This window comes from Dermacentor silvarum, chromosome 9, assembly GCF_013339745.2.
Source record: "Dermacentor silvarum isolate Dsil-2018 chromosome 9, BIME_Dsil_1.4, whole genome shotgun sequence".
Taxonomy (NCBI): Eukaryota; Metazoa; Arthropoda; class Arachnida; order Ixodida; family Ixodidae; genus Dermacentor; species Dermacentor silvarum.
Genome location: NC_051162.1, coordinates 158,933,604 through 158,954,948, shown reverse-complemented (window position 1 = coordinate 158,954,948; position 21,345 = coordinate 158,933,604). Strand labels below are relative to the sequence as shown.

The 21,345-nt window shown below is 47.0% G+C and overlaps 1 protein-coding gene across 7 annotated transcripts in view; it reads right to left on the bottom strand.

Annotated features, from left to right (window-relative positions):
• LOC119464580 (SH3 and multiple ankyrin repeat domains protein 3-like) overlaps positions 1–21,345 on the bottom strand; it is a 172,808-nt gene that overhangs the window by 39,461 nt on the left and 112,002 nt on the right. For all 7 annotated transcript variants that reach the window (XM_037725598.2, XM_037725606.2, XM_037725600.2 and 4 more), the window contains one exon: positions 13,578–13,734. In XM_037725598.2, the coding sequence (XP_037581526.1) occupies positions 13,578–13,734 (157 nt within the window). The remainder of the gene's footprint in view (positions 1–13,577; positions 13,735–21,345) is intronic.

Genomic DNA, 21,345 nt, shown 5'->3' with positions numbered 1-21,345 from the left:
AGACACGTTCCCTTCCGGGTTAAAGATCGTTTGACCACCTCCCCTCCCCCTCATGGCGTGGTTAAGTATAGGAGATATATAACGACACGCGCTTGCAGACTGGGTTTCGCCGTAATGGCTGAATCCCAGGAAGTGTGTGCAGGCGTTGTAAGTCGCTTCTCCTTATAGACCGCAACGTAACACGACAGTATAATGTTTTATTCATTAAGGCGCTGCAAATGATTGCTACGACGTTAAGAGGTAGAGAGACAGCAACTATAATAAACTCGGGGTACACAGCGGTAAGATGACGCTGTACACGATTAGGACGTAACTTTGGATGGCGCAATATATGAAGGCTACAACTTCGACTGTGAAAGCCGTGTCGCGTCATGTCAGCGTGAAGCGCAGACGAAGTATGCTAAGAAATGAGTAGGCACTAATGGGCCGTGTTCAGGCGGCGCTTGTGTGCATACTCTGTGTAGGTACGACCATGATTGTACTGCACTAAAACATGGCCTGTTAGGCTAGCGATTTCTCCATCTTCCGTAAAGTGCAACAACGTCGGGGAAACGGAGGACTTCATCAGGACTTTCCAGTGATTTTGTGTTGAGAATAAATGTTTGTTTGATGCACATGAGAAGAAAAGGGTTTTCTCGCGCTCTTGAACAACTAGTGTTCCCCGAAGGACCACAATAAACTGATCAACTTGGACTGACGCGATTTTTCTGTCGCCTGAATACTTCCTCCATGGTACTTCGGCAATGCTAAACAGAGACGCTCTTTGACAGCTCTATGGGATTTCATTGTGGAAAGCAAGCCAATTCATATGATTTTATTTGTAGACTCTTGCTCACTACTATATTGTTGAGCGTTTGCTTTCACGACTATTTGAACAATGAAATTCTTGCGTACGCGTATAATATTGTTTTCAATGCACAGGAACATAAACTTGTACTAGTGAACTCGAGCGCATATATATGAGATGCTTCTTCTAATCAACTTTTTTTTTCTTGTTTATATTTACATTTTTCCGTAGACTTAATATTCTTACTTGCTGAGGGTAGTGATGGTACGCATGTGAGTGTCATCTGTGGAAAGGGGTAGCCTCAGTTTCTTATATGTATCTTGGGATTGCCGGCTCTTAAGAGGATTAGCCCAAGCTACCTTCCCTATTCTATTACATCCTAGTGGCAATGTCATGCCAGCCATAATGTCATTCTGTATAAGCCGGTTTGTTGGGGTTTTGATGGTCTGCAGAGTAGCGACGTGGTGGAGATAATGAGATCTAAGTTTCGCCCTGTGGCCATGGTGAAGCTGGGATTGAGGAGGCAGCCCGAAGACAATAAAATAGCGTCGGTAACGACAACGGTCGTCGTCACCTTAACGGAACGGACGGATAGCAAAAGCAAGCGCCCTTTTCGTGCACTTAACTACTGTCACAGTAAGATTATCAAAGCCTTCATGCGACGGCACGCGACCGATGTGTATTGACCTGCCTCATGTGTCTCGAGATCTCCTGAGTACCGACGCCATGCGAGCTATCTATTTTTCGCCGCATGTTTATCAGAGAGAGAGATGCCTTTTTTTTTCACGTGAAAAGAAACAACAGTGACGGAGTACTTAGATAATAAATGTGCAGAAAGGGTGCAGCACACAGTAAGATGAAGAAGATTGCGCAAGTGTCCTTTCATTGTTTTCTGTATCTGACGACTCTTGTCAGCTTCGGCTGTCCTGTAGCACTTCACCGGCCGTCGGCATCGCCCGGATGGCACTAAAGGTCGACATGACGAGGTGAACGGTATAGGACTTCAACCGAGAAAGTTTGAACGGCGCCGCTAGAAACTAAATATTTTCTGTATTTCTGTTTCCCAAGAGTGAGCTATTTCCATTAGTTCTTCTGCATGTGTGTTTATGTATAACGTGCAACGTGTTTGACGCCATGCAACCAAATGTATTAAAGGGGGACGGCACATGGTCACTCAAGCCACGTCTGTGCGGCCTTTTTTCTCTACCTCCTGCGTTTATTGTCTGTGTAAGTGGAAATCCATAATGAAATAAATTAAGAAAAATATTCACCGACGATTACGATAACCCCTAATGCGAAATCTGAGCGCAGCTCCATACATGTTTCCATTTCGCGATATTTTGGCTGGCGCGAAGAATGTCTCATGCGGCACGTTGCAAACGGAGCGAAGTGTGGCGTGACTGCCTCGCTTATCTGTAGATCGCGAGAGTCAGCGCGTGGGTGGCGCGTGGGCGCGATTCACCGCAGCCGCCGCAGACGGACCTCCTAGACGACACGCACTACCCTGGCGCCATCTCGTAGCCATCGCCGCCGCACTACGCGTTTCTTCTCACGCTTTTGCCATACCGTCCTCGTGCGCTTACCGCCTCATGGTTCTACTGCACCCTCCTCCTCCGCTTTCCTCCTCGCGTCTTTCGTCCTTCGCTGCGTCGTTCGTTCGGTTACGCCGACGCCGACTCTCGCCGCAGGAGTGAACCAGGCGGAGAGTGGGCTTCGCGGTTTCGGAGGCCGTAGAGACGTTTCCGGATGGCTTGCGACGCAGATAGTCGAATGCTATTGCAATCTGTCGTGACTGATCGGCCCGTGCGTGATTGGCCCGTGCGTGTTGGACAGCCGGAGCAGTATGCATTAGGGTGGGGCAGCTTCCTCGTAGGGTTGAGCCTCTGGTTCAGGGCTCCGTTGGTTCGCTGCACTCCGCGTGCCCGCTAGATCAGCTTTCGCTGCTCCTGCGGGCCTGAGGTGGTAAGCGAAACCTTCTGCAGGAGTAAGTTGTGGATAGAGGAATCGAGGGGCAGCCCAGAGGGTGCGGGCACTCCCGCGTGGAGTGGTAATACCGAGGGCATTGCGACTCGGTAGGGTCGGGACAAGTGATAGTGCGTGTGAGGTGAAATAGTAAAAGAGACGGGGGAATGAATTAGTTCGTAGTTGTTTAGCGAGAGACGTTTAGACGATTGCTGGAAAAAAAGCAGGGAAGAGATTGATACGACCTGGTCCGTTAATAACATCAATAGCGGTACAAGATAGAAAAGTTGTGAGGAACAGAAAGGAAAATGTTAAGGAGATGTACGCGAAATGCTCGAATGAAAAAAAAAAAACATGGATAGAATACCTGATTAGATCGGGCAGGCTAGGTGACTATTTGTCACCGACCCATTTCAAAAGGGATGCCAATAAATCATCACCATCAGGGTATGGTGTGGTGGAAGAAAGTGTCCCAGGTTATGTCTGTAACGTTCTAGCGTTCAGTGAAGCTCAGTGGTTTCTGCTGATGCGGCGTCTGGGTTAAACCACTCTACCCAAAGGCGCCCGGTAAGCGCTGAGAAGCGCATGCGCAGATGCTGTTAAGATTGACGCAAGGAAACCTTGAGCTGGGGCCATATTTCCCGCAAAAAAAAAACGAAAAAAAAACGAAGCACGAAGCGTGTGCTTCGAAGCACGATCGATAGGTGCTCGATAAATGTCACCGCCTGACAGTGAAACGAAGGGCAGAAAAGAGCATAGCAGTGTAGCGCGAACGCTGAAACGGCGAAACTGCTGCACACGTTCCCACACTACGCACCCTTTTGCGGCAGCCATAACAACATGATGCCAAAACTATATACGGAGGTCGCACCATGGGAAGGACGCCGGAGGGAACTCGAAACCGCGTCAGGCGCATGAACAGAGCCCGCGATAAAATAGTCGCACGTATACGCAACACAGCAACTAAAACTGGCAGCTGTCGAATCTCTGTAGCATTCCCGTATAGCTGGAAATAATGGTGACGCCGGAGAAAAGGAAGGCTAAGAAAATAAAAGTGCGTCACGGCTGTCATCCGCATTCGATGCGGCTTTCGTGTTCGACAGCTTTGCCCTGACGGAGTGCAGCGACGGTCTTCTCTCTTGTTCGACCGACAATTTGGCACGCGCCACCTTAGAAAGGTCCGAGAATGATTTTCTTTGTCGCCTCTTCGTCTTGAGCGGCGCCCGCAGTGCACTATCAAGAACGTGGCGTTACGCTATAGTTCGCGCCACTCTCGCGGCACTCACTCACTCACTCACTCACTCACTCACTCACTCACTCACTCACTCACTCACTCACTCACTCACTCACTCACTCACTCACTCACTCATTCATTCATTCATTCATTCATTCATTCATTCATTCATTCATTCATTCATTCATTCATTCATTCATTCATTCATTCATTCTTATATTTCACTCACTCACTCACTCACTCATTCATTCAACAACCTCATCCTCAAAGGCCTTCCTGAAGGCGATCACGAAGGTTACACTGAAACAGAACAAATCGTCAAGAATCTGTTCACTAATAACCTCAAAATCACAGCTGGGGATATTGAACGGGCACACCGCTTTGGCCAGCGTCGTCCCGGTTTTCAGCGTCCAATCATTGTTAAGTTTCTAAAGTTTAAATCCAAAATAGATGCCCTGCGCAACTCATACAAGCCTAAAAACCTGGAGTCACCAAAAGTTTGGCTTGAAGATTTTTCGCCAAGTGTTCAGTTTGCACGAAAAAAGCTGCGGGAGTTCGCCAAGAGCCATCGCACAGACAACGAACGGTTTTCTGTGCGCTTTAACAAACTTCATCTACAAGGCAAGGTTTACCATTTCGACTCCGCCAGGGGCGTGGTGGTTCAAGCTTCAGGACTTGAACGACCTGCCGAATGATGTACAGCGGCACAGCACAAGGCTCCTTCACCCATAGATTCATTTTCGATGTTATTGGCTAACTTTCGTAGCATATACCATAAGACTGACATTTTAAAAGCCATCGTGCACACGTGTTCTGCAGATATAATTATCGGCACCGAAACGTCGCTTTCGGAGGACGTCGCTAGCAGCGAGCTTTCGTTACCATCCTCATTCGTTATCTTCCGCAAAGACAGAATCGGCTGCCGAGGTGGCGGTGTAGTTATTGCGATTAACGAATTATACCACCCCTCTCTTATCCCAGTAGACTCTCCTCTCGAAATAGTCTGGGCCTCTTGTCATATTGGTCACATCGCTTGTGTCATTGGCGCGTGTTATCGACCCCCCAACAGCAATTCAGAGTTCACAGATCTTCTGAGCGATGCCATTGACCAAGTCATGCACAAATTTCCGAATTCTCCTTTCTTCTTAGGCGGTGATTTTAATTATCCAGAAATCGACTGGTCCACTCTGTCTACCCATAATCATAATAATCGGCCTGAATGTATTCGCTTTCTTCAGTTGATTCTTTATCAAAACTTAACACAACTTGTACATGAACCTACGCGGAAGGATAGCGTTTTAGATCTAGTTCTAACTAACAGTCCTGAAATTGCTTACACACGCGTACTCGAAGAAATCAGCGATCATAGGGCTGTCCATTGCTTGGTTTCACTTCCACCTGCAAACAAATCAAAAACTAAAAAACAACTACTGAACTACACGTGTGCCGACATAACGAAGTTGAACAGTATGCTACAGGATTTTTCAGCCGATTTTTACGAGTACTTTGACGACCGTACAACTTATGAAAACTGGTGCCTGTTTCGGAACAAACTAAAAGAAATTGAAGCTGCTTGCGTGCCTAAAGTAACTATAACTTCTAGAACAGATGACCCATGATTCACGCGAGACGTGAAACGTTCCCTTAACAAGAAGAAACGGATTTACAGGAAAGGGAGTCGCTCAAACTGTCCTCAAGACTGGGCAGCCTACGAAAACATTGCTGTTTTAACACAAAGTGTCATTCTCCAAGCTAAAGACAAGTACTTTAATGATACGCTCCCTAACCTTATGAAAACGGACCCCAAAAAATTTTGGAATATCGTGAACCCTAAAAGTATCCGTTCATTACCGGTATTGACGAGGGAAGACGGCAGCACTTTAGCGGTTGAACAGTGTGCCGAAAAATTTAATAAACACTTCACTGAAGTATTCACTAACGAACTTCCACTAAATAATTCACTGTCGCTGTTGCAGCTGATCTTTTCGCACCCTTTCCCAGCAATCCTAATTACAGAACACGGCGTTGCTAGCGCCATCAATCGGCTTCCTCACAAAACCAGTCCCGGACCAGATGGCATCAGCGCCAAACTACTTAAATTAACCTGCCACCATTCAGCTAACCTGCTCGCATCAATCTTCCAGCAATCCCTTAATTCTGGCTGTATACCGGACGACTGGAAATCTGCATATGTAGTTCCTATATTCAAATCTGGCTGCAGAAATCACCCTAACAACTACAGGCCGATTTCACTTACGTCCATTTCGTGTAAGATACTTGAGCACATCATATATTCACAGGTGATGGGTCATCTGAGCCGTAACAATTTACTTCTCAACACCCAGCATGGTTTCCGCGAAAAATTATCATGCAAGACACAACTATTCGAACTTGTGACAGACCTGCACACAGCCCTACATATGTCCGCCTACATCGATGCCATTTTCATAGACTTTTCAAAGGCTTTCGACCGTGTTCCTCATAATCGACTAATGTTAAAAATACGTAGTCTGGGTCTCGACGAGAGAACGACTGCTTGGATCCAGGAATTTCTAAACAGTCGGTGTCAGTCAGTTAAACTTAAGGATTACGTATCTAAACCGACACGAGTAACATCTGGGGTACCGCAAGGGAGTGTGCTGGGTCCTCTCCTATTTTTAGTATACATAAATGACATAGCCTCTAACATAAGTTCGTCAATCCGTCTTTTCGCAGACGATTGTGTTATTTAAAAGAAAATAACTTGCATGGCCGACGTCGCAGAACTACAATCTGATCTCTCAAGGTTAAAGGAATGGTGCAGTAATTGGCAAATGGAAATTAATGTCGAAAAACCAAACACTTAAAATTTACTAACATTTCTTCTGCATGTTCAAACGCTTATAAAATAAATGACAAAGTAGTACAAAAAGTCAAGTCATTTAAGTACCTGGGCGTCATACTTACTTCCGATTTAAGCTGGGCTGCCCACATCGAGCATGTTACCAATAAGGCTTTCAAGAAGCTCGGCCTACTTAAACGACGTTTGCATTTCAGTAATAAAGATACAAGACTGCACGCTTTCAAATCATTGATTCGGCCCTCTCTAGAATATGCTTCTATCATATGGCATCCTCACCTGACAGGTCTGACTAACATGCTCGAAATGGTACAGAACAAAGCCGCGCGGTTTGTCACGTCATCCTACTCACGTTTCATAAGCGTTTCATCACTAAAAGCTGAACTTGATCTAGCTACGCTTGTCATGCGAAGGCGACATGCTCGACTATCGTTTTTTTACTCACTTTACCACAGCAACACAACGTTCGCCCAATCGCACCATTTTTCCCGCCCCTCATACTTCAACCCGTCTCGATCATGCGCACAAAGTATCACCCATTTTCGCCCGGACGAAGAAGAACCAAAATTCGCCTTCAGTATTGTGCATAAACGAATGGAACTCCCTGCCGTCCAAAATAGCCGAGGTATCAGATGCTTCAATGTTTCACTCTTCGCTGCTGGGTTATTTACAAAATGGAAAACATTCCTAACCTGTATCTGCCTGTCTTTGTTTCATATGCGGAATTTGTACGCTATATTTATGCAGTGTTCTTTCCAATGTATTGATGATCAGGGGTTTAATGGCCATGTAACAAATCGCTGTGTACTCGTTATCAATGTATTTTGTAGATTATTTTTTTTCTGTGCAATTCTGGACATCTTGGTTCAAATGAACATGCTCTTTCTTTTTCCTGTTTTGTATTAAGTATTGTTGTCTTCTATTTATATTGTTTATACATTATATTTATGTACTCACCTGAAATCCCCCCTATGTAATGCCCACTAGGGCCTTTAGGGTATTGAAATAAATAAATAAATAAATAAATAAATAAATAAATAAATAAATAAATAAATAAATAAATAAATAAATAAATAAATAAATAAATAAATATTGAACTACTACCTTTGCCCAGACTACTATTTCACCTCTTGCCAAGACGACATTACTGACTTGGCAACAGCCGTCTTGACAGAAGTTGTGGCTTCTGGACAGGCGATGGACGGACGAAAGCGGTTCCAGTGTGTCAAAGTTATCGATAAAACTGTGGCGAGAGCAGTAATTACTGCGATATTGGGTTTACCGTCCCAAGGCAGGACCTGCCAACGCATGACAGACCTCGCAGTGATGAACGCAGAATTCATCTTGACCACGCGGTGTTTCTCATTTAGCGATCACCGAGGAGTAAGTCATCGCCTCACACCAAAAGTATGAAAAAGATATACGTAAGCTTACGAGACCACGTCAGACACAGAAGAAGAACCAGCTGATTTAAATTCAAATTCATCCGCATGCAACTAACAACCATCCTACGGGGGACCAGGTCTGCCTCTCAACCCCCCCCCCCCCCCCCCCCTAGATACGTCGCTGGGTACAGTCGTGACATTAAGCAGATTTGCTAGATTTCGCTATTTTCCAATAAACTAGTTCTCTTTGAGACATTTTAAGACTAAGTGCACGAATTACGGCTTTCCAACTTCCTGGCTACATTTTTTTGGCTACTTGAAATATCAATACCGAGTGCGGTAATATTGTAACACTTGGTCTTGCAGAAATATTCATGAAACTATAGGCTAAGTATTTGGTCCCGAGGGCTACACTAAAGCGCAATATCCCTACAGACTATTAAACAAGTACAATAGCCTTTCATACAACGTTGAGTATTCTTATCAAATCACCTAATACCTCCCATCTACCAAATATCCAATAATCTCGTATAAACACAATTATTTTGCGCGATATCTCATGTGATCATATCCGAGTATAGCATATGGATTAGACGAGACATATGAGTGTGTGGCACGGAATTTGGACACCATGGCGATCATCTTCTCGCAATTTGGCTGCTATTTCACTAATTTTGTGGATTTGTCGCTAGTTGGATTTTTTCTCTTCTTTTTTTTTCGAAACTGGCGTTGGTAATCCTGTCGATAAAGTTACACACTTTCCGCACGCGGTAGCCGGTGCGTCACAACCTCGCCTTTCCGCTCACTGCACAGAATTATACTGAAGCACAACCGACTGGTCGCAGGGGCGTGCACTTGACAGGAGCGATCGCCGCAGGCGCCCCATTGTACCACTGCAGGGCGTGCTCGCACGAAGCGTATAAATCACTATATTAAGCATTAAAAACGTGCAGCGAATTAAATGAATGGCAACTCTTTTGCAGAGGCATCGCCCCCGGCGGCGAGTTGAATGGGGCAAGACTCTCGAGTTTTGCAGTTGACCCGTAACAATAGCTGCTATGTTAAACATTAGGAGCCAATCAATCCTGCGATGGCCTGTCGCTTTGAAGCCATATCGCCTGCGGCTTGTTAGAAGGGTTGGAAATCCACTTACAACACAGAGCAGTTATGACGATAAAATGTTCAGCAAATATACCTTACACCCAAAAACTGCTGTGTGTTCGAAGTGGTGCATCGTTTTGCGTCCATTCCAAAAGATGTACAGGGGTGGTCAAAAGTTTCCAGGGCACAGCTTGCGCGAACACGTTAACCCTCGAGCAAGTGGCGCGGGCCCTGGAGTAATTTTGGCAATCGGAAGGTGTGGGTGGTGATAAACAGTGTCCCTTACCGTCTTCACAAAAACCTCGGGGCTCTTATAATACGATACATGACACGCCACAGGGCACGAAGTCAACGTGTTTAAGCAAGCTGTGGCCTGGAAACTTCTGACCACATCTGTACTTTGTCGCAATGCGATCTTCCAGCTAAATTATTAAGTTAGCTACGTCGTTTGCAGAGCTCCCGAGACTCGACCGACGCCAGCTCTTCATGCGAGAGCACGGCTGAGCTTTGAAAGTGTCTTTCTTGTTATTTGGCTGTCACGTAAAGTCCTCCACGCACTATCGAGTACGCCTAACTTCCTAACTGTCGCCAAATGCAAGGGCACCCAGTTCATTATACAATACTCGAACACGTTCATTATTGGTCGCACTGCTCTTTTTCTTCGAGACATTATCCCATACTACCAACTTTTGACTTCGTTTGAAACGAGCAGCGCTGTTAGTATAATGTTGGCTGTGTACTGAACGATAATATATATATGGAAAACACTGTTTTATGCATTGAAGCACAAAGTTAACGGGAACGCCCATGCATTTCGTCGGACACTCTAAAAATTCATATCTCGGAACTCTTTCTGTCCCGAGAATTCCTTCCAAGTGAATACGCCTTGCGAACTCAGCGGCTATAATTCGTAGATTGAAAGATGTGCCGTAAAATAATTGATTAAAGGTTAATTAGCGTGATTATGTTAATTATTCAATTAGGCGTTTTGATTTCTCGTGGAAGTAATGGCCGCCACATCGAGTACTTGCGATCATGGATTTTAATTGTGCTATCTGCCACAGGCAATTATTAAAACTTGGTGCAGCTAAAATGAAACAATCTGTATATTTAACGTGGGTTCGGTTGTAACACAACACTCTAGCTTCTCGCAAATTCGCGTTCGCCAGAAACCGGCATATGGTCAGCCAACAGGCACGCTCAGACACGTTTATGTAGCAGGGTTATAAGACCGCCAATCAGAGTTTAAAGTGACGCCACTTCTGAAAGGAACGTCAGTTTTCGTAACGCGGTATCGCACGCCAAGCAGTTTTCCGCAGCTGGTGGGTCAATTGCTTGCTTTCCGCCGAGGCGCGAGCGATTCGTGCGTTCCGGATCATTTCTTAATCTCCGTCGAAACACCTCGGCCATTCTGTGTAGCCCTTCACCTTTGTGCCCTCGCACGCATTTGTAGAGAGGTCTGTACACGGCCTGTGACTGTAACTGGTTTTCCCAGCCGCACCGCGCGTATACCTCGAAGAAATGAAACAGACCGGTAAATAAGGTTTAGATAAACCACCGCACCGGTGCGGTCCTCCCTCGCAATACCACGTCGTTGTCCGCCATTTCGAAACATGCAGCTTTCATGCACGGCTGCGACTTGCGGGCGCCGCACGATATCGCGTCCCTAGAGAGCAAAACTGTGCCGCCACTCGCAACTGGACTATATACACACAGCGCAAAAGCGCACTGCAAACTCTATTTCGTGCCTTTTGTGCGTCGCCGCTGAAAGAGACACGAGGCGTGACCCCAAGTTTCACTTTCGGGCAACCTAGCAATCTCGCGAACAAAAGTGTGACGTAGCGATGGCGATATCGAAAGAAAGGAAAGGGACGAAAAGAAAAGAAAAAAAGAAAAAGGCAACCTATACCCGGGACACAAACAACGGGACGCAATGGCTCCACGGCCGTGCCGCCATCATTTCTCTCTGCACGCAACAATGCACCCGGCGGCCCCGCAAGGCGCGCGAATTTCTGGGCGACTGTGCACGACACCGTTTGTGCCAGGGGCGTGTATATATACAGAGCGCGCGCCCTCTGGCGGAGCGGTAATGCACCACTCACCGCTTGCCACTGATTTTCCGCGAACGTTCACAGACGTACGCAGATATGCGAATGCGTGGCCGGGCGTGACATTTCGCGCCACGGAATTTCGCGGGGCTCCGCCCGCCCCGCCGTCGGAGCGAGCGTAATACGCAAATGACGTCGGTGGGAGATTTGGCGGGCTGCTATATAAATGTACACAGTATAAAAGTCGCGTCTCTCTAAAATGGCGCAGCGACGTAGCAGTTACGAGGCTGAGGCAGAATATGGATATAGAGTGCTTAAAGCGCCACGGCTTTCAAAGGCCAGCTCTGGCATTTTCACTCAGGACAGTTGGAAATGAGCGCAACTCACTACGGCGCCAAAAACTCACGCTTCTGAAGTTCTGGGCAACAAAGTGGCAACCATTCACAATAATAACGTAATTTTAACAATTTACGTCGTGTATGACTTTATCTATATAAAACTGTAAATGTCTCCGCGGATTGTCCCCAGCACACCAGTCATGAGTTATTCTCTTCTTTTTTCATATTTTAACCTAACTGCGTTTCCGTAATCACTTTCGTTACCCTGTTCTCGTGGCTCTTGCGTCGGTGTTCACGAGTTCTGTGTTTTCCACCCACGAGGGAGGTCATTTGCGCTCCAACATTACCATTCGAATTGAACCAACATGAACTTTCGAATCGTCGTAATGAACTTTCATGAAATCAGACCCGCTTAATACAACTTGAGTTCTCACATCTCTCTTCCCGACCTTTGTTAATATATCGTAAGCAGGCTAGACGGTAGTTCGCTGACCCGTTCCTACACTTATTACCCCCTCCTTTTTATGCAATGTCTGAGAGAGCCGCTGCTCTGAGGGTGGCAGTGCGGACGCCACCCATAGTGACTACGTGCTCATTGCTACAGTAGGGCGTCGCTTTTAATATGCAGTCCACGAAAAAGTAAAAGTATTCCCGATAATAGAGAGTTTTAACTTGTCCGGTATTCCGTTAAACGCTGGCGGACTGGGCGTTTCACCGGAGGGGCGGAGGCGTAAACGTGAGGGCTGAACCAGACAAACGCAGCTAATATTGCAGTGACCAAGTATGTTTTACTTCGCTGCGGGTGTAAATTTTTGGCAACGGCGTCATTGTGTTGCTGCCTAAAATTTACACCAGCAGCGAAGTAGAATACACTTGGTTACTGCACAATTAGCTCTGGGTTTGTCTGATTCAGCTCTGCGTCATCAGGTGGCTGGGCACTGCGCCTCCGCCCATCCGGTAAAACGCTCAGTCCGCTTGCATTTACCCGAATAACGGACACCCTAAAAGTCTCTTATGATCGATCGAGAATACGGTGCAAAGTTTACCGGCGCTTCCTGCAGCAACGTCCAGTATACTTGTTTCTTCCTGTGTGAGTGTTCATTAAGTCCGCGCTGCAAACGTGACGAGCTCCAGCAACTAACTAGACCGCCTTACGGCACTAAAAGCTCATAAAACTGGGTATTTCACGTTGCTTGGGTATTCGTGCCTATAAACTTTCACAGGCTTACGGAAAAATCGTTCTCGCGTAGCACACGTAAAGTGACAGTGTGCCGAAGTTATTAATATAAACAAAACGGCAGTTCGATCTAATCGCACTATTTCCTGCAAGGCTTGCTTGAGCGAAGCCAGTGAAACGTACGGTGCAGCTCGACAGCATGCCTGTACAGTAGCGTCACCTGAAAAGACGTACATCATCCATTGGTTGTAGCCGTAGGCACACCTGCCACAGTGACGCAGACCCGCCAACGAGAAAGCCGCGACGCATTCCCTAAAGACGCTTGAAGCTCACCCAATGAATATCCAACGTTGGGCAACATTGGCCAATGTATGCACAATGTTGGGCAACATTCCTTCTACACTAGGCAACGTTAGCCAAACATCGGCCACACTTAGTCGTACTTACGGTCCCGTGTAAATGAAGCTAATTACTCGCCTTCGTACCGGAAGCTGCGAAAGAGCTGCTACCCTGCCGGTGCAGAGAACTCACCGCGTCCTTGAAAAAAAAAGTATTCATTTCGGCGCGGGTCCCAAGAAACGCCTTATATCAATCCCCTTAAAGGGTTTGGGGTTATGCTCACGCGTCGTCGCAAGTGACACCAAGAAACAAGGAAGAGCACACAGCCTGCACAGGTGCAACGAAATGAAGAAGCGATCGAGCTCACCTGAATGACAAGGTCCGGCACAAAGACCTGCAGCGGCACCAGCTGGTCTTCCGTGGTCACGGTGTCATCGACGGTCTCCATGGCGACCGCCTTCATGACCGTGCCAGCACCGCTGCTAGAGCCCACTGGCCGCGACAGCCCGCAGTTACGCCGGCGCCTGCGCACAAAGAACAAGGGAGTTCGCTTTAGCCACGATTGGCAAGCATCCACCAGAGAGGCAGAGCACGTCCTGCACTGTACATGACATACTAATACAAAACGTTTACGGTTCTTGAAGTTCAGAACATCAATGAAAGCAAAAATTTCATGAATGGGAAACATATTTTTCTAAAGACCAGCTCTATAAAATTGGCACAGCCTTATAGCAAGCATCCCAAGCACAAGCGTCAACATCATGACTCTATGGACCACCGGTTCCCGACAGACATGTTAGCACATCTCTCAGACGGCAGTGACATGCCAGCACGTTTGCAAAGAGATACAGAAGCCCTCCTCTCTTTTAGACAAGCTGGACATCCGCCCTCTTTCTATGTGGAGAGTTATATTGCTATGACGTAGACATCCGTCTACAAGGCAATCCGTATCAGCCCTGCTTCGTTTGTCAGAGAGGGCAGGTTCACGTGACAGACTTAAATTTACGCGGAAGAAACTACGACAAGACCAGACTGAAGCAATATATGCAAATACAAGATTTTAAGCGTTTTTAACCAAGTAGCCGGCTGTCGAAATTCGCTTATATATGCGACAGACATGCGAGCAACCGGAACTTCCTTTCTTCTTGTCTTTTCTTTAATATGTTTCTAACTTTCCTTATCTTTTCGTTCCCATCCTACCGCATCGTAGGAAGCAGAATGAGATTAGTTCTCTGCTTAAAATCACAGGCTTCCTTTCCCCTTTTCTTTTCTCTATCTCTACCTCTACTCGAACCACAGATAATAACTGGCACAACTGCTTGAAGCCGGGCTTTTTCAGTTATCAGAACAACGCATTCGCTGTAGACACGCAACACGCGGAATTTCGGTGACTTGTCCGTCAGGACAAATGACGCCACACGACACAGCGGCACAAGATAGGCCCGAGCAATTCTTTCGCAACACTCTGGAGCTCTTCTTCCAAAGCCGAAACCAGAACTTTGCGTTTAGGTACGGTATCGCTGATTTCAGAACAACGGTACACTGAGCTCGCTTCACAGCGATAACGTCTGACAACCGTTGCTTTTTTGCAAAACCGGCGCTTACACGCAGAACGTCACTGGAGATCAGGACTCGACCGAAGATAGAAATAAAAAAAAATTTAAAAAAAACTAGCAAAAAGCTACATGAGTCGTGTACTCCGCCGAACGCCAGATCAAGGGCTTCGAATCGTTGCCGCAAGATACACGACGTCGAAAAACGGCACGCGGGCGGTCTTGCTCGAGGAGCCCGGAATACAAGACAACGTCGTCACTCGCCGAACAAGGATCCTCTTCGGTTAAGAACAAAAGGAGATTGAACTTGGGAATACAGGAGCGCTGGCACAGATATATATTGGACACGTCAGGGCGAAACGCGGAGCTTCCCACGCGAGAACTGTTTCTTCATGCAGGAGTTAAAAGTATATACAAGAAACAATGGGCAAAGCAAGAGCGGAGACGGGCCTTTCAATCTCAGCGAACGGAGCGCACAGATTACTTCGGTCAACTGCTAGGGCTGGACAGCTTCGAAAGAAGGGCGGAATGAAGTTCTACTTCGCTCTGTATTGCTTTTTTTTTAATCTTGCTGCAATTCTTGTGTTCCCGTAAAGAAAAAAAAAGGCAATTTTTATCGTGCTTTGTCCAGCGTTCTTTGCAAGCCCGTCAAAAACATCTCGGTTATCTTACGGATCAGAATTCGAAAGAAGGACTGCTTCGTACATAGGAATGTGCGTACAAGTCGGCGTCCTTGTTTGGAGAAGAAACAAGACTCACTTGGCCAAAAACAAAGATATAATGATAAAATTTGAGTCCCGAGTGTTTTAGGCAAGAGCGCTGAGTGAGTAAAAAAAAATGCACACCCTGCTGGCGATTGTGTACGACCTTAATTCGATCCGGACGGATGCTTTCTTTTCAGGCCTCAAAAGCCGTTGAACCGCAGAGTCTTATACAAAGATTATTAAAGAAACTTGACTCTAATGCCCGCATGTGCCGCCAGATGGCGGCAAGGCCAGCGTTGAGATGACGGACCAGCCCATGGTTTCGCCGAAATTTGAGCCTTCTAGTTTTTATTGCCTTTTAGAGTTGCTTGATTTATGTCCACCTGCCTGAGGCAAGTCTATACTGCCGATTTCTTACATGGCACTCAACTGCTCAATAATTTCTTAGAACACGAAAAGTAATTACCCTGTATAAGCGAGTGCTGCTGTCCCGATACCACCTAAAATTTAGGCTAGGACACTGGCTAATTGTCGTCGATGGAAATTGTCTCATAAAACGATTTTTTTAAACATAGACCAAAACTGACGCGAAGTTGCAAGGCAGGCTCAGAAAAATAAGCGAACATTTAATAACCCAACTATAGCAGCAATGTTAGGAATTGGCAATACTCCCAATTCCTAACAGCATGCCACATCATAGCAAACTTTATACAGACTGCCCGTGATCTGCATGGTGGTCAGGCGATCTTCCCAATAATTTCCTCCGGTAATATTATTTTGAAACAGGATGCAAATAAATAGTTCCCGTCTCGTAAAAAAGATAATAACCTCGTGCAACAACGCTTTCTTTATTTGCGCTGTAGCACGTATGCTCTATTACGACACTTTTTTTTTTCAATTTACCGTTGCCCGAAAAAATTCGCACGTACGCTTCCACGAGATGAATACACCATCGTTCTTCGGACTTCGTTCACGAAACGCGCACATAGCACATACCTCTTCTAACCAGACCCCTGAAGCGCCAGAATGCGTAGGATTCCGCAGCCGATGCCATCCTTTAAGTTCAGCATTCTTTAAAAGCTTTTAATTATTTGTATGCACAATTTCATCTTTCGGTGATCTGAATTTATTTGCAATACTGCATTGCAATTTGCATCTATGCCGATATTGGTATAAGGGCGTCTCTCATCCCATTATCTGACTTAGAGGTGTCTCTTGTCCCAGTATAGCATCGACACGCTCCAATATTGGAATAGACGCCTCTCGAACGGCCACACTTTGCACTTTGTCGCGCCCTATTCTACAGACTCGACAACACTCGAAAGCAACCGAACGTTTAATGCCGCCCACCGACGCCAGGGCCCCAGTCCTCCAGAGGTAAGGGGCCCAACGAAGCCCCACCTCACGAAGTTCAGGAAATGCCCGCAGCGGTTCCGCAACGGCGCTGCGGTCGCGAAGGGCAACGACCAAGGTTCCGGGCCCCACGTTCTCAATCCGAAAATCGATCCTGTAGCTGGCCCCGAAAGAAGAGGCAGGCAGCACACGCGACACGGAAAAACAGTACGCGTGCCCGGAGACTCTGTACGTCTCTCATTTCTTCTGCCAACTTTGCTTTCATTCAGGTTCGCTCTCGTTTTCGGCCAGGGGGTGTGCCAGCGCTCAGCTAAAAAAGCAGCGCCGCCGCTTCCGTATCGACGTGAAAACAAACGTTTTCGCCTGTCCCGGGGGATTCCGTCAGGCGGACACGCGAGGTTTCGCCGCATTAGTGATTGGTCTATGTATATTTTTTTTCCTGCCCTAGGTCTTTTCCTTTACAGTGTAGCACAAGCCCTACATGAATCTCTTTCCCTCGCTCGTTGAGTCTATACGGTGTGTTCTTTTGGCCTCTATTCTGAACGCACGCTTTCTCGAGCGTATACGCGGGAGCCTGTACCTCCGTGGCGCCTTCTGCGGAGATGTTTTCCACTTGGTACCGTGAGAAAAAAAAGGAAGAAAAAAAATATGCAGGCCGTTCGAGAGGTGAATCTCGTGAAATGGCGCCTCGTTTTTCCCGCGCATGTTTTGCGACGTGGGAGGTACGCGCGCGTTAAGTTTGCTGGAAGCTGCAGTGTGAGAACTTCCTCGAGCTACGAGAACAAGAGAAATCATCGTCGGTGTTTGTGCAAAGTTGCTGCTGCGCGAGTTGTGCCTTTGGCTCTTTATTTCCTTCCACAATTATTTTAAAAAATTAAGTTTTTCAGCCTTTTTGAGAAGCCGTGGGAATGAGCAAGTCGCTGGGTTTCCTTCTTTCTTTCTTCTTTTAGGGCAAGCATTGGTACAAAGCACAGATTCATTGTTTCAGGCGATATCAACCAGATATAGAGAGTTCGTGTTCATGGCAGTGCCGAGGCAGCCGTCTCGTGATTTTGCATTTCTTCTGTCTCTCCAAGTGTCCGCTCACGGTAATGCTCGAAGCGTAACCTATCAATCTAGCTTACTTTTTCTTTCAGTTGGTCACTAGACATGTCTGTAGCTTTTTCCCCTTTTTTTTCATGAATCTGTTCCCATTTATGGACGGCCGATCTGTTCTGATAGAACACGAACGCATCTGCCGTCGATACAGTGTTCCATTATCGGATAATCTTGCTACGTCCATATTATACCGTATTACCGTTTACTGAATACCGGAGACGTACAGAGTGGAGATACGAAGGTGGTGGCGGCCTCTCGTGACTCTCATTTCAACCAGAATATGCAGAGCTAGTACAGCAATGACCAACTATTTTCAACTCAGTGGCTGACGTGAACGCGTCGAGAAGCAACGTTAACCTTGATGCACCTTATCCCCCCCCCCGCTATATCGGCTGCCTTTCTCCCTCGACGAGAACATGAATGCACGATAAAGATATTTCTGACGAGTCCTAGTTGAACAAGGCCTCGTAAGATGTCGATAGTAGTACTGCTGATCTCGTCCACGTTTTGGTTACGCCGTATTGCCACGATTCCGCAAACGACGGCAATAAGTGTAGGCACAGGATCAGACTCTTTATTATCTCCCTTCACTTCAACAAACAAAGTATAACTCGAACACTCAACAGAACATTAATCTTATCGATGAGTCAGAAAAATTTGGAGGACGCTTAAGCTTCGCCTTTAAGAGTGGAACGCGATATCATTCAAAGATACCTGGCTGCTTATCAGGCTTCCCGGCAACTGAATTATGTTTTCTCGTACATTCAAATTACAATCCGACGCTATCACGTCTGTATGTTGTGGTTACGTCGTACTTTACGATTTTTATGATGCATTTTGCGTAGAGAAATTCCATTAGTTCATCAGCGCCTCTACGCCACGCGGAGGGCCTGCGTGGTCGGGGTGGTTCGGGATGATTTTCTTGGCCGCGGACGCCGACACCGACACCGACGCCGACGGCGGATTTTCTGCGACACGGGGCCTTTAACGCTGTCGCGTTAAAATAACTCGAACACTCAACAGAATATTAATCTTATCGATGAGTCAGAAAACCAATTTCCTCCTTCCCGGCAACTCCAATTCCTTTGCGAACACCTCGGCTTCAAACACCATTACCCACCCGACGGTTTATCCGCGTTTAAGAACCCCCTAGTTCTGATAGGCTCTCGTCCGTACAGCTGTCGCTCGCAAGGGGCTCTCGAACAAAGCGCCGTTAAAACCTCGCAGTCGAACAAGACGAACGATGCCTCGACAGCCCCCTAATGTACTATTCTGTAGCGCCCCGATGACGCCTAGGGTATCCACGTTGTAGCGAGACCGGGCGAAGAAAAGAGCCATTCGAGCTGTTGCGAAGGGCGAGCGGTGGGGGTGTAGGAAAGAAATCGGGAAGACCGTGCGAACACAACCACTTCACTAGCGTCGTTTCGCAGCGGACCCGGCTTGAATACGGAACGACGTGCCCCTTTCCCTAACGGCCCTTCGCAGTGGCCTGGAACACAAATCGACGCCGCGCCGAAGTGGCGTCGTTTCTCATTCGTGTAGCACACGTGTCGTGCTGTCGGCAGCAAGCTGGGGCATGCGTCCGCAGATGGCGCTCTTCGCGGAATGATCAGGAATCTTAGAATGTCGTCGAACTTTGCTGGCACTTCCTCGGTGAAGCTTCGCCCGTCGCGGTTGCTCGGTGGCTATGTGTTTGCTCGGCTTAGCAAGAGGTCGCGGGTTCGATCCGGTACGCGGCGGCCGCATTCCGATGGGGACGGAATGCAAGAACGCTGCATTGGGTACACGTTGAAGAGACCTAGGTGGTCGAAAATAATCCGAAGTTCCCCCCACTACGTCATGCCTCGTAATCACGAGTGCGGTTTTCACACGTAATGCCCCAGAAATTATTTCATAATTTTGTTTGCGGTTAAGCTACGTTGATTCTTTAAACGGCTTTACCAAATGCGCTACTGTTCGATGCCAGATCTAATCCAATTGTTTCTGATCCACTTCCACGTGCTATGCACGAATATACGTGCTCAGTAAACTGACACTCAATGATCTGAACTAACCTTAGTCTTGCTTTGCACAACAGAGCATGACTCTTGGGATTATAACAAATTTTCACCTTCTAATTTCATCCTCAGCGCTTCGAAGCTGTTCCAGAAGACTGGTTTACTTGTTCTCTATCGACCTTAGTAAGCAGCCTCCCCATTTCTCAGCTCACACGCTTAACACCCTAATTCATCTCCTGCGGTGCTGGACGTGGTAACGACTCAATGGCTAGCTTTAAGTGGATTTTTGAAGCGAATCTTGATATGGCTAGGCGAAATCGCCTGTGTACAGAAAACTATCATCATCAACATTGGCTCGATCGTCGTCGTCTTCTTCCGCAGATGGCTAGTTGGCGCCCCTCGGGTTGCGCTCGTGCTCGAGCTCGGCACGCGCTCGTGCCACTTCTCCCGCGTTCGTCGTCGTCGTCTTCTTCCACAGCTGGCTGCGTTGCCGCTCATCATTCCAGCGTAGAATTTCACTTCTCTTGTGTCGCCGTAATGGGGAGGCCGGGTTTACGGGGGTATGAGCCATTGCTTAAGGGGGTATGAGTCATTCATTGTCCTACGTAAGGGACAGATTTAATTTTGAGGCAGTTTAATTTCGAAGAATCGCAAGCGGCAATGGCGGGCGTATGCTGCTAACGACGCCGCCGAGCAAACTCGAGACATGGAACGCAAGCGACAACGGCGGACTGAGGGCATACCGTCAGTGACGTCGTTGTCTCCGTCACAGCCGAACGCGTGTGTAACCTCAAAATTGATAAATACTTTTATGAACACTCGGTATTAACGCAGTGATAAACATCGGGATCGTTTCAGCTTCGCTGGTTAACCATCTTCACGGAGTGGTATAGGGCCGACGAATTTTTTGTCCAACACGTTGAGCGTTATATTATCACCAGCCTATATCGTAATTGGATACCGTTGGGAGATGCCTTCGTCCACTGCAGGACGAAGGTCTCTCCCAACTGTATCCATTACTCTTGTCTTGCTTCAGGCAACTGCCTCCTGCTGCTGCGAGATTCCTAAACTCATTTCACCGCCTCATCCTCTGCCATTATCGACAGCGGTTACCATTCCTTGGCATCAATTCCATCATTCAAATAGACCACGGGTTATCTGCTTTTGGCATTACATGGCCTTCTGAATCAGTCTTCCTCTTATCGAGAATGTCAACAACACGGGTTCATTATCTAATCCATGCTGCCTTCTTCCCGTGTTCTTCCTGTATCATACTGTGCCTTCTTCCATTATCAACTACCGTTTTCTGTTCCATCGCTGTTTAAGCGGGCCTTAGTTTCTCCTAAAATTTCTTTGTTATTCAACAAGTTTCCTATAATCATCTGTCGTCATAATTCTATTTTATGTCACGTGCAGGGCGAAAGAAACAA